This window comes from Octopus bimaculoides, chromosome 8 (assembly GCF_046866305.1).
Source record: "Octopus bimaculoides isolate indiv1 chromosome 8, ASM4686630v1, whole genome shotgun sequence".
Classification (NCBI taxonomy): domain Eukaryota; kingdom Metazoa; phylum Mollusca; class Cephalopoda; order Octopoda; family Octopodidae; genus Octopus; species Octopus bimaculoides.
Window position 1 is genome coordinate 5,778,274 of NC_142935.1, and position 15,052 is coordinate 5,793,325.

Consider the following 15,052-nt stretch of genomic DNA (forward strand, 5'->3'; position numbering starts at 1 on the left):
TATTATTATTATTATTATTATTATTATTATTATTATTATTTATTATTATTATTATTATTATTATTATTATTATTATTATTATTATTATTATTATTATTATTATTATTATTATTATTATTATTATTATTATTATTATTATTATTATTATTATTATTATTATTATTATTATTATTATTATTATTATTATTATTATTATTATTATTATTATTATTATTATTATTATTATTATTATTATTATTATTATTATTATTATTATTATTATTATTATTATTATTATTATTATTATTATTATTATTATTATTATTATTATTATTATTATTATTATTATTATTATTATTATTATTATTATTATTATTATTATTATTATTATTATTATTATTATTATTATTATTATTATTATTATTATTATTATTATTATTATTATTATTATTATTATTATTATTATTATTATTATTATTATTATTATTATTATTATTATTATTATTATTATTATTATTATTATTATTATTATTATTATTATTATTATTATTATTATTATTATTATTATTATTATTATTATTATTATTATAGTATTATTATTATTATCATTGTTGATGTTAAGGCGACGAGCTGGCAGATTTGTTAGCACGCTGGACGAAATGTTTTGCGGTATTTCGCCCGTCGCTACGTTCTGAGTTCAAATTCCGTCAGTCGACTTTGCCTTTCATCCTTTCGGGGTCGATAAAATAAGTACCAGTTGAAGACTGGGGTTGATGTAATCGACTCAACCCCTTGCCCGAAATTGCTGCCCTATTGGAAAAATTTGAAATCATTATTATTGTTATTTACTGCGGAATACATCGGACGTATTTTAAAACGCTCCACGTTGGAGAAGCTTAAAACATTTATTTACACCGGTTTGGTGCTTTTTTGCATTATTTATTTTATTATAAGTTGTCAATAGAAACACCAGGATCCTGTTACTGGTTTTCTATCATTGTTTAACCCCTCGAGAAGCTATATTCGGCCCACCAAATAAGTTCGGTGAGCGATTAATTTAATTTAATCGAACACAGCTCAAAATGGTGGAGCGCATCTTGAAAGAGTTGAGAAAAAAGAAAAATGCCCACCCCTCACGAATCTAGTGATTCCTGAAGATTCCCCTCCCGTTCCTCCGTAACTGACAACAATACAGGAGAAGGGGAGGAGAAAAACGAGACTGTAACAGTAAAACGTAATAGTGTAGGATGTCCACATTTTTAGAACGGTCGCCTATTCAGACCATAAGTTTGTAATCTGTACGGTCAACCTAGATAAGATGCGTAGGTCAGGACCCGGTACTGGATGTTTAACATGTCATTTCCGGCACGTAAGGCTTACAGGGATTGGGTCAACAATTTAGTTAAGCAGAAGTTGGCAGGCGGGGTCATCAACAACAGAAAGATTAGAGTAATATTGATAGGGTTTAGCAAAGAAAGAGCGTTACAAAAATAAAAAAAGGGGGAGGGGTTAGCAGCTAAACTGGATGAGGCTTTTGTAGTAGAATTGCAACCGACGTGCTAGCAGCGAGAATGACATTAGACCAGTTCTTCAATGCGAAGCATGAAGGTTGCATTGTCAGAGCTAAAGCGCTAAAACTAGGGGATCAAAGCTGTTCGATGGTGGAGGCGCCACGTGGTAAGAAAATCCACAATTCGGTCTTTGACGGGCCGAGACGGACACGAGCTGGGCGATTCCAGCCAGATGTGTGAGGCCTTTCGCCAGCACATTGTTCGGTTGACTCGACTCATGATTAATGTCCAGAAATGTGTAATTAAAAATTCCCTATGTCCCCAGTAAAGCAGACATTTATTTGCTATCAATCAAGAAGTCCTGATTCACAGGTCCTATAATTATATCATACATCTGAATTTCCCCACTTCTAGATTTTAATTTAGGAAATACTCTCAGACATATATAATTGCCCTAAATAAATTCTGCATTCTATTTCCCCAAAGAAATCTATACCATAAAATAGTGACACGGCACATGGCATCAGGATGAAAAGCAGTGACACGGCACATGGCATCAGGATGAAAAGCAGTGACACGGCACATGGCATCAGGATGAAAAGCAGTGACACGGCACATTGCATCAGGATGAAAAGCATGTGGATGACATCGCCAGAGTTAGCCAGATTATGGCAGCCTACTTCCGACAGGCGATATAAATACTGGATCTATTTCAAACCGGGGGTACCAGTTTTCATTTATGTTTTATGTAGTGTTTTTGGTACCGAAAGACTTTCAAACTTCGTATACTTATCTATTTTGTGTTATAGAACAGAAAAAAAAATTTGTATTCGAATTTATTTCATGTAAAAAATTGTCTTATTTCGATAATTTCTACTAATCACTGACGTCTATTCAGTTGAAAACAGTTAGCGCTGTAACGGTGTATATCATATTAATCCCCTAACCCTAACCCTAACCCTAACTAGACTGTTAACCCTAACCCTAACCCTAACCCTAACCCTAAAACTAACCCTAACTCTAGAATCCGAACTCTAATATTGTTACACACATAGATACGCACAGCGTAATTTATTATATAAACAATATATGCGTATAAATTACGATTAAACCGGATGAAATAGGTCACAGGGAATAACATTCTTATGACTAGCCAGCAGTAACTCTATTCAGCTGAATAGACGTCAGTGATTGGTTGAAATTACAGAAATACGACAACTTTAACATGGAATAACTTGCGATGTACGTTTTTTTGTTAAGAAGACTAAGAGTAAAAGATGTTTTATATGACACATTCTACCAGTGTCCCAAGTTTCAAAGTGCTTCGTTAGTGTTTCGTTAAGAAAATACTGGTGCCCCCGTTTTGAAATGAGATCCTAAATACTTGATGGAGAACAGAAAAAACGTAATTACCTGAAATATAGCAATAATTTGCATATAAATGTTCATAACGTATTCCTTAACACAAAAATCAAATACAAAAATCGTTTCGATTCTTGACTCCGAATTGCTAGATTAATTGCAAATAGTTTTCTCAGAAAATCGGCGTCTGTTTTACCAATAGAAAAACGTGGGATGAGTAGAATTATTTTGACACTAAGAAACCTAAGAAATCTTTGAATATTTAGATTGAATCACTTTCAGATAGTGAAAACCCATTGAACAACGTACAAGAATAACGCAAACAACTGACAAAGTAAAACTTTATGCACACACACACACACACACACACACACACACACACACACACACACACACACACACACACAGATATATATTTATATGTATGTATGCGTAATCATATGTATGTGCGCGCGCGTCATCACATGTATGTATGCTGATATTAAAAGTTAGTATATCAAACGGATCATTCATTAATTTTTGTTGAAGAACTTGGATAATAAGATACGTTTCATCCATACATTCAGAGATGTGTAACATATATATATATATATATACGTACATATATAATAGTGTATGTGTATATGTATATACATATATATATTTATATAACTATATAGATATGTATGTATGTATGTATACATATAATTACAGATTATTACTAACTAATCGATGTTACTTTTGAATATCGTCGGCAATTAAAAATATATAAATAAATATTGAAGAATCCCATCATAGAGTGAGGACAAATTGCACATCCATGAGGGAAGGTAGCGAAGAAATAAATGGCTTAAATAATTTGTTAATTAGTTATATTCAGAAAAGCGCGCGCATTGCGCGTGTGTGTAAATTCAGCGAACTGAACTATTCGAAATCTACTTATATGCATATGGTTTCACATTTAATGATCGGTGAAGCATTTTTAGAGTGAATAAAGAAACCAAGCTAATGGAAAGATCTGCACCTTCTTCGGGTGAGTGGAAGTAATCGCTGTTGTCTGTGGTTGATGTTGATATGGAACGCGCATTCGCAGCAAGTTGAGAATAAGTCGTAGGCCTAAAACAGATATTATGTCACTATTCCTACTAGACTAACCTGCCCAAACACCAAAGACAAAGCTGGATTGTAAGAAGACGATGGATTGTGTCTCCTATTATAAACAGTTACAACAGAAATAGATTTAGAAACGACCTGATAAGCAGATTTGAGTGTACGACCTCACAATAATAATCAACAACTACCCGAGAACCGGTCAGACGAAAGGCGAAAATTATTCCATCAGAAGTAAAGAAAGATGACATGACATACATAAAGCACAAACCACCCTAGCCTTTATAGAAATATAGCAGAATAATAAGCGAATATCGACCGTATACAGTAAGCAATACTTAGTTTGTAAGGTAATACCCCTGAAATTGACTTTAATAAAGTAGTTTATGAGTAGTACTTCTCCGAAAGTAGCAAAGAAAATCCTTTATACGATGCAGCGACTCAATAAAATTAAAAATAAATATATCTACAATATTCCTCTTTTTAGTGGATAGTCATGTTTCAAACTCGTAATTTCACACAGACATTTCAACTGGAATAATAAAAAAAACTATTTTATCACATATACAGCAAGAAAATGAATAACCATCATCTCTCACCTACTTATCATTGACCTTAAAAGTCTTAAAATTGCAGATATATCAAGTCCATATAAATCAATGGATTGTGCCTTCTGAAGATTATATAAAAAATTGCAACAAAACCAGAAGATAGTATCCTAAAATTGTAATGGAATAACAGGGGCAAATTCTTAGTACGCATACCTTTTCCAGATACATATGTACCATACATACAACTTCCCTGTCTCAATATCACTGGGATTTGAAAGTAATTTTGAAAGCGTCCCTATAGCCTCGGGAATAGCAGTTGACAGACTTAAACAACAGAAAGACCAGAACAATGGCAAAACATGTAGGGCTATTGCAAACAACGCAGAAAATATTTTGCGCAGAAAATTTCAAAAACAAACTGAAAATTGTTTATAGTTCAACAAGATTTAACACGCTTCGATGACTGAAAATTGCAGAACAAAAAATGCGCAAACATTATCTGCTTTCGACTTCCAATAACGTCAACAACAAAACTGTATTAAATTTTATACATCCGACATGACACTTGAAACATAAAACTCTGTTCATCGAAGGCGGTGCTGTATCAGGATCTGATAAATTAATGGCTCTAAAAATAAGTTATAATACTCAATTTGATTCAACTGATCAACTGATCTTCGCGGTCGGAAGTGAATAAATTTTGCATTAAAGGATACATTTACTCTTGAAAAGCCAACGTGGGTAAAATACGGTAGGTCATAATTATAATGGAAAATTTATTTAGATTTGCAATACGACATTCTTTAAAAATTTATATTGATCAAACTAATACTATTTATAATAAAACTTGTTTTATCTTAAGCATATGCTTTTATATTAAAAGTCTTCATATGCAGAAAACCCTAAAAACATTTAAACCGACAATCATAATACATCTACTTGAATGGCTTAATTCACAATTTATTGAATATGCTGAAAGAAAATATTTGTATACATTATGTTTCATTAGAAATATATAAAACATTGTTAGTTCATGCAATAATTAGTAGCATACCTCGTTGACAATTTGGCCGGTTAAAATAACCCTCTTTACATTCACAGGATGGTAGAGGTCCTCTTAGCCTGTGACAGTTAGAAGGATCTCTACAATAGCACTTCTGGGAACAATCCCAACCATATGTGTTAGCAGGACAAGCTTCCTCTGGAATTAGTAGAGAAAATATAACAAAATAATGCTAAAGTTAGTACGGGAGAAAAACAAACCAAAGATTTAGAAATTAGAATAATTAGGATTAATTACAGGCAGCAAAGAACAAGTCATTAATATAAAATATATACTTATTTCATATGAAATGAATTCGACTATAAATAAAGTAAAGTGAAATCTATGCCTCTGTAATTATATTCTACTAAATACTGAGGTAAGTTTTTCGGAATATTTGGTAAGTTTTATTAGTAATATATCATTTTCACAACAATTCATTAAAAGTATAGAAGATAACTAATTGTTTTATTTTACGGGTGTTAATATAGATGTGAGAAGTTATCTTAATGCATTATATCTAGTATATTTAAGTCCGGACATAAGTGTCTATCACCAAAGGAAAATTTTCTATTGCGTAATTGTGGCGTTGATCCTTTTCAAGAACAGATTAAGAGTATCAATAGGAAAATTTGGTAATTTTATTTGAGATTTCAAACATTTTGTGATCTAGTTCTCAAATATATTAAGAAACCTAATATATGTCAAGTCAAATATTTATTTGATCATGCTTGATCAGAGCTGGCTGCTTAGATAAACAATATTATATTGGATGTTCGTATTTTATATTCCCCAAATGAAAAAAAAAGATACTGTTTATCCTAGTAGTTTATCTTTCGTGGCAGCTTACAATTTGATAATCTCTGCACAATTCAGAATAATAGTTTCAAACACGTGCTTCATGAAATATTATCATGAAATATTATCCAAAATAACTTGGATAATATTTCATTCTTTTCTACACAACTAATTTGAGCCTCAGCTATTTTAGAAAAAAAAACAGGAAGACGCAACCCGCTTTCATTTGCTATGTCGTCAGGACTTTACTGACATCGTTTGTTAATGTTTTGAAAGTAAACTACCTAATAACTTAGTATTATTTATCCTCAAACCCTACGCTATCAAAGCTCCAAAATCGGAAAATTAGTGGACCTTTTTACTTTTCAAAGAAGCTAAGATTTTTTATTACCAAATGATTTTTCTGCTACACGAATAATAGTTAATAAGCTACATTCGAGTAGATATATGTTTAGCATTGATATAGCATATAACTAACGTAATATGGGATCAAACTTTATAGTGTATATTTACAATGAGGTATAGGGGCTATATCTTCGTGAATATCTCGCTAGAGAATATGTAGGGATTTCAAGAGAACATCTCTGTCAGCAAAATAAAACATAACACCAAACAGAATGTTCCAAGTACATAGTGTGTTCAATTTAAACTTATATCCAATTCAATCTTTCCCTGGACAAGTATTTAAACCATAATCAATGAAGAGGCACTTACTAAGAACGAGAATCAGAATTAAGAGTTCGCAAAAAGATAAAAGAAGATTATAACTAGCCTTATATGTCATATAACAGTGAATTCAAATTTTTATGAAATCTTTGACGGAAGATTTATTATAAGTTTACGCTGAAACGGAAGCACAACTATCAAATTAAATATAACGTCACACACACACGTACACATATAAGCTAGTAATTTACACTGTATTTATGTATGTATGTAGAGAGAGTGAGAGAGACAGACAGACAGACAGAAAATGAAAGAGGCGGAAAAGATTAGGAATGGCGTGAAAATTACACAATAAAACTTTTTAATTCAAACCGAAAACATTAATCTAATTAGTTGACAACAATAAAGCTGAAAAAACGTATTAGTCGTTATGGGAAGACATGTTAGTGACTTTACACAAATAATCGCCATATTCGGACTGCAAACGTGGAGCATTTTCTCGTACAGCAATATTTAAGGAGATGTTTATTACGTAGAACAGTAGTAACAAGTGCAAAAGCTTGTCTTCTTGCTAACGTCAGTTTTTATACAGATTTCATAGAACTTGTCTTTTGTGAAATGCTGTATTCCAGAGATAAAAAAGAAATCCTTTAGTGAAGTATGTGCATTATATTATTTGAAATCTGTTAAGTGGTTTAAGAAATAGATGTTCAGCGTAAAACAAAATCTCATATATTCTCAAACCTATTCGTTTTCCAAGAATGGCTTCATATAATTTCCGTGAAATAAATGGAACAACTGAAAGTCTTCGATACATGATCTAAAATCACATCTCTGAGAAATTACATCATTTTCTAAAGGAAATATTTTTTTCTATTTAAATTCCTACCATGCCACCAAGGATATAAAATACTAATGTATTACTGTCTTTCTTGACACATGTGTGCTTGGTGTGTGTGTGTGCTTATGTATGTGGGTGGATGTGTGAGTGTGTGTTTGTGTGAGAGCATGTATGTGTAAGAGAGAGGCAGAGAGAGAGAGAGAGAGAGAGAGAGAGAGAGAGAGAGAGAGAGAGAGAGAGAGAGATAATACATATATAAATAATAATATTGCAGCTCAAATGCCAAATTTCATGTAGATTTTGGTCGATTAAATGTATTTCACTTAAAAGTCAATATTTCTTTCGTAATCCTATTTTACTGTAAGTTTAATCCTGCCGGATAAAAATCACTGAGTCACTAAACTACAAGTGTCTTCTCCAATCTATTGCCTTGTCTTGGATATATCATAGACACATGATCCAAAATTCGGACTTATGGGAAGAAAGTTGGTTGTCCATTATAAAGTTACAATATGATAGTGAAGAGTGTTTATATTATTTTTTATATCGATCGAGCTGGCGGTTGAGGCGGGGTTCAAGCATTCGGTAATTGTTAGTTAGGTTTCATTGAAATAACTTTAGTACCAAATTACTTGGAGATTATGAAAGCAGATATAAAACAATTCTTTTTAGAATGCCACAACAAAATGCAAACGATTCTCATATTTTGTATGTTTTAAGTGTTGAACTTACAACGCCTCCGTCCGTAAAAGGATCCTTTTAAAAGATGACGTTTTCGCTGACTCTCTGTAAAATTGGCAATAAAACAATAAGAAGATAAAGAAACAAAACATAGAAACGTAGAAATATTTATTGCGTCAAATAAAAATCTAAAACTGCTTCCGAGCTACGATGTTGTTTGCAGATTTTTCTTTCCGAAGTAAATGAATTTTTACACTAATTTACTTCCTTTTTACTTCTTCATTTACGACAAAATCACTCTTAGATTAAATTTCTTTGCCAATCATAGAAATTAAGTAAGTGAATTTAACATATTCGCTATATTTTGTCTTTCAGATGTTACATGTTGGGTTTGTTAGCTCTTTTTTTAAATTGAATAATCATTAAATGAAATTAAACTGTGTTATCATAAGCCTAAGATGCGTTGAGAAATGTAATTTGATCTGTAAATGTTGTTATCTCAAAGATTAAACTGAAAAAAGATATTCTTTGAGAAAGCATTTCAGTGAATTTGAAGCAAAATGAAATGTATCAAGATTTTCCACTGAGGACCAGCTTAAATTTCAAGGGTTTGATACGTTTTCATTGGAGTGTTGCAAACTTCATCGAAGAACGCAAGCTAATCGATTTAAAATAATACAGTGACTTATGTGGTTGAATGTCGTTCTGTTTATCAACTGCAAGCCCATAATAATAAAAGATATTCCAGGCATGAGCAGAGCAGATCAGCTATAATATACTCCAGCCACAAGTTTAGTTGTCTTCTCATAGTCTTGAATGTGAAAGGTTTCACTGAATATTGTGTTAGTCCTTCTAAAAGATGCTAAGATGTGATTTATGTTTATGTCGGATAAGGTTTTTCACTCAACAGTTACAACATCAGTCTCATTTCTCTGGGATACTTATGTAAACCTTGGTACGGATAAATCGGCGTGCGTGTGTGTGCTTGTGTGTGCGTGCGCCTATTTCCATCTTTATAGGGTCTCCAAACAGTCGGTTTCGGCAAGATTTTTTCAGGAACAGTGGCAGTTACTTTATTTTGGACAGAACGGAAGCAGAAACTGGCAACCTGGGAGCGGAAGGCAACAAGATGGACAGACAGAGACATCTCGTTGGGGAACAGTGAGGTGAGAGAGGAAGCAAAAAAAACCCACAAAAGAGTGAAAGGAAAGAAGAACGAAAGAGACCTGGATCAGAAGATCGTCACAGTAAGTGGAGGAAAACTTTTGAAAATCATTGTTTGCGTCAGAAATAATTAACCTGAGAAAAATAGGTTCAAATAATAAAAAAAAATGTGGCAAAAAAAACAAGGAGTCAAAACTTTAGACTTCATCAGCTGCCTTGCTACGGACTCTGGTTGTTTCAACACTACTTTCTGCTCCCACAAAGATAACAGATCTCTTTGTCACCTTTCAGCTTGTCAAACAAGCAGACATCGTATTTTCTGCTTTTGCTTTAAGGACATCGCGCAAGTTTTCCCCGGAAACTTACAGAACCATACTTTTCAGTTCTTTTCAGTTCATATCGTTTTCATCGTAATTTACTAATATTTTTCTGGAAAAGACATTTTCCCATACACTAACAAATAGTATGATACTTAATTTCATCCTAATTGGACTTATACTATCGGTTTCCTTCCCAATTCGTTCTTCTAAACAATGCAACCTTTGTCTATCCTTGCATTTTCTTGGTCTCCGTCAATATGATTGAAGTTAATATTTCTCACGATATTTTTAAAGCAGTGAGCTGGTAGAATTATTATCATGCCGGGCGAAATACGTAGCGTCCAAATTTCCGCCGAGGTCGAATTTGCCTTTCAGACAATCTGGGTCCGTAAAATAAGCGCTAGTTGAATACTGAAGTACATTTAATCGACTTAGTCCCACCCCCACAACAGCTGCCCTTGTGCAAAAATTTGAAACCATTATTTCTCTCAATTTTGTGTCAACTAACAACTGTATCATATGGTTTTCGATGTCACTGAGTTAGCAATTCTATTTCAAGGTATCGAAACTACCAGAGTCATCAACAAAATAGCTGCTGCACGCTAATTTTTCCTTTTTGATCTTTGCTTATTTTCGCTTATTCAGTATTAGGCGTTTTCTTATCTTTGTTGCCCATTCCTTACACACACTCATATCTATATATATATATATATATATATATATATATATATATATATATATATATATATATATATATATAAATTATTGAGTGCATAAATATATGAACATGAATATATTCGTAGAAAGAGAGCGAGAGAGAGAGCATGAAATGCGGGTTACAATGGTGGTTGAGATGGAAGCAGGAACAGAGGAAAGTGAGAGTAGAGAAGAATTGAAAATAAAAGCTCATTAGCAGACTTCAATCGAAATATCATGACATACTGAGATGTGTCATTAAACTGGACATTCTACAATACAATGAGTTCACTGCAACGTTGAAAGCGAAGGATATCACCGCAACAGTAATAACGTCGAAATTCCGATGTAATTCTGCAAATTTCCTGTTCAATTTGACTGCTTTGAGGCAGATGTGTACGTGTCACATATACACATATCGGCACTCACCACCCACACATATATAAAATATACAAACGTGTGCATATTGACAGATATGTTAATGTGTGTGTGAGTGCGTATAAGTATATGCATATACGTGTGTATATATATATATTGATACATTGTTTGCATGCACATATTTTATACATGTATATATATATATATATATATATATATATATATATGCACATAGATATATGTGTGTGTGTATGTAAACACATTATATATGCATATATACATACATATGCACATACACAACACATATAGACATGCATTATATATATACATACAAACACCACATCTATATATATATATATATATATATATATATATACGCACACACACACCGCATATATATATATATATAGAAGGCGCAATGGCCCAGTGGTTAGGGCAGCGAACTCGCGATCGTAGATTAGCGGTTTCGATTCCTAGACCGAGCGTTGTGAGTGTTTGAGCCTAAACACGTAAAGCTCCATTAGGCTCCGGTACGGTGTCTCCTTTATATATACATATACAATAATCATTTAAGATCTCAGATATTTTTTCTGAATCTCCTTGATTCTTTCAATGTGCTTGTTCCCTGGGATTAAATTGATATTAATTAATATCCAATTTTTACCCTACTGTTTTAATATATATATATATATATATATATATATATATATATATATATATATATATATATATATATAGGATATAATATACATATATATAAAGATATAGTATACATATATATAAAGATATGACATATATATATATATATAATATACATATATATAAAGATATATATATATATATATATATATATATAAAGATATAATATATATGTATAAAGATGATATATATGTACAAGGATAATATATGTATAAATATTATATATATATATATATATATATATATATATATATATATATATATATATATATATATGTATAAAGATATACATAAATAACGATATAATATATATATATATATATATATATATATATATATATGCACAATGATATATATATATATACATATGCACAATGATATATATATATATATATATATATATATATATATATATATATATATATATATATATACATATATATATGTATAAGTGAAGTATATAGTGTAATGTTAAAATATAAATACATATATATATAGCATATTGTATTATATATCATGATTACTATAGAGGGAAGTTAGAAAGTCCTTAACAATCTATAGATATTACACTAGTACATGTCAGAATATATAGACATACGAAATACAAAAATATTATATGAGATGAGAGAATAAAATAAAATGGAATAAGAAAAAACGAAAATATTTGGATGAAATTTCCATAAAGGATTTATAAAGTGAAAAAAGGAAGAAACAGACAAAGATAACAATTTTACACTGTCAATGTAAAATATGTAAAATAAAATATGTACCGGATATAAAAAGGAGAGATAAAAGATAAAAAATAAGGATAAGTTAAGGTATTCATAACAAAATCGAATTAAAAATAATTTTAAAATAAGTAAAATAAGATAAAGATACCATTGGAAATGATTTTATAAAATAGTTGTAAGATATATTATTACAGACACAGATTTGTGTAGAAGCATAACAATTCTAGGAGGTGCATGCAATATACTTAAGGGATTATCTATGACTTCCATCTTTTTACAAGCTTTTTAATCTCATCAATGTAAAACTCTTTTGGTTTCAAAGCGAAGAACTCTGAAATGTCACTTTCGACCTCCTCCTGGCTTGCGAAAGTTATGTCCCCCAAACTATTCTGTAAACTAAGAAAGAAATGGTAGTCTTAACGAGCAAGGTCGAGAGAATAAGGTGGATGAGGAATTTTTTCCCAGCCAAGCTCTTCGGTCTTCTGTGATGTGATTTTTGCAGTGTGGGGTCGCGCATTGTCCTGATGAAACATCACTCCTTTTCGATTCACTAAAGCGGGTCTTTTTTCTTCAAAGTTTGGTTCAAATGCTCTAATTGTTGACAGTAGACTTGAGCATTGATTGTTTAATTGATTGGTAACAATTCAAAGTGAATTACTCCTTTGCGATCCCACCAGATAAAGAGAAGATCCTTTTTTCCATGAAGTTCCCTTCTCGGTTGTGGTTGAGCTTTTTCACTTTTACCAAGCCACTATTTACGACGTTTAACATTTCAATACAAGATCCATTTTTCGTCACCAGTCACAAGACTATCCAAAAAGGGTTAAATGAGTTCTCGAGAATAGAGAGAAGAGTAGGTGTCAACTCGGGATTTGCGGTTGCTTTCGGACAATTCATGAGACACCTATTTTCCAAGCTTAGGAACCTTTCCAAGTTGTTAAAGATGACGATGAACAGTTGTATGGTTTCAACTAAGCTTTATTGCCAATTCTTCAACTGATAATGCAGGATTTTCTTCAAGTAATGCCTCAAGGAGCTTATCATCAAACTCAACTGCTCGTCCTGTTCGATCTTCATCGTCAAAGCTGAAATCTCCACTTCTGAATTTTGCAAACCATCTTCTGCAAGTTCTTTATTCAAGCATTCTTTTCCATAAACTGAGTGCATGTTTCGAGTCGCTTCGGCTGCAAAGTTTCCTTTTTTGTACCCATAAAGCAAATGTTCTCTGGATACTTTCATGTTAGAAAGGGTTTTAATCAAAGAATTTTTAATTCCATTAGACATTCTAAAATAGCATTAAATTTCATTCAATTTTCAAAAAGGTAAAATGGGACAGAACATATGGGATGACCTTATATATACTATACAGTAGTGTCTCGGCTTTCGAACACTTCTGATCATGAATAAATCGTGTGTTACATCCCGTCTTTCTCATAATCATTTAATACAGTAGGACCTCGCTTTACGAACAACTCAGATCACGAATAAAGCACGATTTATTCGTGACCAGAGGTGTGTGGAAACCGAGCTACTACTGTGTATATATATATATATATATATATATATATATATATATATATATATATTTCATATTTATATACATATATATATATGTATTTCATATTTATATACATATATATATATAAAGAGAGAGACACACACATATGTTCATACATACACACGTGCGAATATGTATTCGTGTGTGTGTGTATGTGTGATATACACATCTTTCAGATATATGTTCGTATTGAGAGAGAGCTATGTATATAAAGAAATATTTTTGTGAGTGTTTATGAATATACCGAGAATGAAATAGAGAGACAGACAGTCAGGCAAGCAGATAGATAGATAAAGCCAATTATCCATATTTTCTTTATTGTTTCCTTGTTTTCCTGCCAATATATTGGGCTATAGGTTTTCTCATAGAGCTGGAGTGTACAATTCTAAACCCGATGTACAAATAATAAGAAAATAAATATGATAGAAAGTCTAACTTTCATTGATATAGAGTGGAACAAAATTATATTTGATCGGCTTTGCTATAATTTAAGGGTCAGTTATTGATATCGATTATTCAATAAGTTTCCCATTATCCCCTTTATAATCACAGGCGTCGTTTGAAAAATAGAAAGTAAAATCCTCATAGAATTTTGATAGGAAGTTATTGCAACATTCTCGTATGTTATTTTCTTATGGAATAATATTTCATGAAACTTTGATTGCTACTTGAAAGGCCATTGTATTGTATACGTTATTCTCGTACCGGGTTTTATTATCTAAGAAAGGCGAGAGGTTCTGAAATTATAACCACAGAGGATATATTAAGTAATCTGGACTGCTTTCAATGTGATAATATCGTCGAAATTAATCGGTAAATGTTTATTCTAATATTGTGTGCAAATGAAAGCTGATTCTCTTCATTTTCATATAACATAAATCCTCACACGTCACTTTAGCTAGAATAACATCGAGCAAATAAGATACAACTTCTTCATCGAAAATGTACAAAATGGCGCATATTACGATCTAAATGCTTTTCCATAC

General features: G+C 31.5%; 1 protein-coding gene across 17 annotated transcripts in view; it reads right to left on the reverse strand.

Annotated features, from left to right (window-relative positions):
* Positions 1-15,052, reverse strand: part of LOC106878895 (receptor-type tyrosine-protein phosphatase kappa) — a 594,862-nt gene that overhangs the window by 255,008 nt on the left and 324,802 nt on the right. For 8 of the 17 annotated variants that reach the window (XM_089356034.1, XM_089356031.1, XM_089356032.1 and 5 more), the window contains exon 5: positions 5,547-5,693. The exons of 5 other annotated variants lie outside the window; for them this stretch is intronic. In XM_089356034.1, coding sequence (XP_089212160.1) covers positions 5,547-5,693 — 147 coding nt within the window. Of the gene's footprint in view, positions 1-5,546; positions 5,694-8,571; positions 8,626-15,052 lie in introns of all 17 variants that reach the window. 4 more of the 17 variants (XM_089356037.1, XM_089356036.1, XM_089356035.1 and 1 more) reach the window with 1 other exon arrangement.